This window comes from Tupaia chinensis, unplaced genomic scaffold (genome assembly GCF_000334495.1).
Source record: "Tupaia chinensis unplaced genomic scaffold, TupChi_1.0 Scaffold143596_1, whole genome shotgun sequence".
Classification (NCBI taxonomy): Eukaryota; Metazoa; Chordata; class Mammalia; order Scandentia; family Tupaiidae; genus Tupaia; species Tupaia belangeri.
In genome coordinates, this window is record NW_006203442.1 from 317897 (window position 1) to 318836 (window position 940).

A 940-nucleotide genomic window follows, 5' to 3' on the forward strand; every position below is an offset into this window, starting at 1 on the left:
CCCCCCCGGGGGGCTCCGGAGGAAGGCCTGTGTGGCGGAGCCAGTCGGGAGTCTTGTGGGACAGCTGCTCCACGAACAGCCGCAGCACGGCACTGAGGTACTGCTGCGCGCCCGCCACGGCGATCTTCACGGGCGGTGGGGGCTGGGAGTTGCAGTTGCAGCTGTGGCGGGGGCAGGGGACACACCCCGGGGGGTCAGCCCGGACACCCACAAGTGGGAGACCTGAGCGCCGGGGCCCTGCCTGGACGCACCCAGGCTGAGGGCAGCCGGTCACGGCTTCTGCTGTGGGACCACACTCAGAGGAGAGGGCCGTGGGAGCCTGTGGGTCAGCTCACCCGGGGACCCTCACGCGCCCAGGACCGAGAACGTGGCCTCTCACGCAGCCACGGGGAGTCTGGGTGCAGGCAGCTGAGCAGGACGGGCAGACTCACTATCTCTGGATCCGCGAGACGACGGTGCTGAAGGCCGCCTGGACGTCCGCGGCGGAGCAGGTGCACACCACGGGGAGCGCGTGCCTCTGCAGGGCCTCCGCGAGGAACTGGGCGGGCAGGCAGACGCGGCCCTCAGCACGGCCGGCCCTCGCCTGGCACCCCCTCAGGAGTGGGCGCAGGCAGCCCAGCCAGCCGGGATCAGACCGCGTGCTCCCCAGGGCGGGCCGGTGCTGGTGAGCTGCTGCCCGAGGGGGCATGGGCCATGGCTCCCTACCTGGCCCTGCCAGTCAGAAGTGTTGACGAGGATGATGTTCTCAGGGAGCTGGTCGTCAGAGACGAGGATGTGGTTCAGCTGGTCGTACACGGTCTTCCTGGGGATCTGAGAGAGCCCGGCCGTGCTGGGCTGCGGTGCCCTCCCCCACACCGGCCACGGCTGCCGGGGCAGCCCGACCCACCCATGCCCATGGCTACCTTGGCGCACCCCCAAGCCCACACTTACAGCAGCCACC

The 940-nt window shown here is 70.7% G+C and overlaps 1 protein-coding gene across 1 annotated transcript in view; it reads right to left on the reverse strand.

Moving 5' to 3' along the window:
- PACS2 (phosphofurin acidic cluster sorting protein 2) overlaps window positions 1–940 on the reverse strand; it is a gene marked incomplete at its 5' end in the record, with an annotated part of 55418 nt that overhangs the window by 17233 nt on the left and 37245 nt on the right. The window contains 2 exon segments of the mRNA XM_027766585.1: window positions 432–538; window positions 706–810. Coding sequence (XP_027622386.1) covers window positions 432–538; window positions 706–810 — 212 coding nt within the window.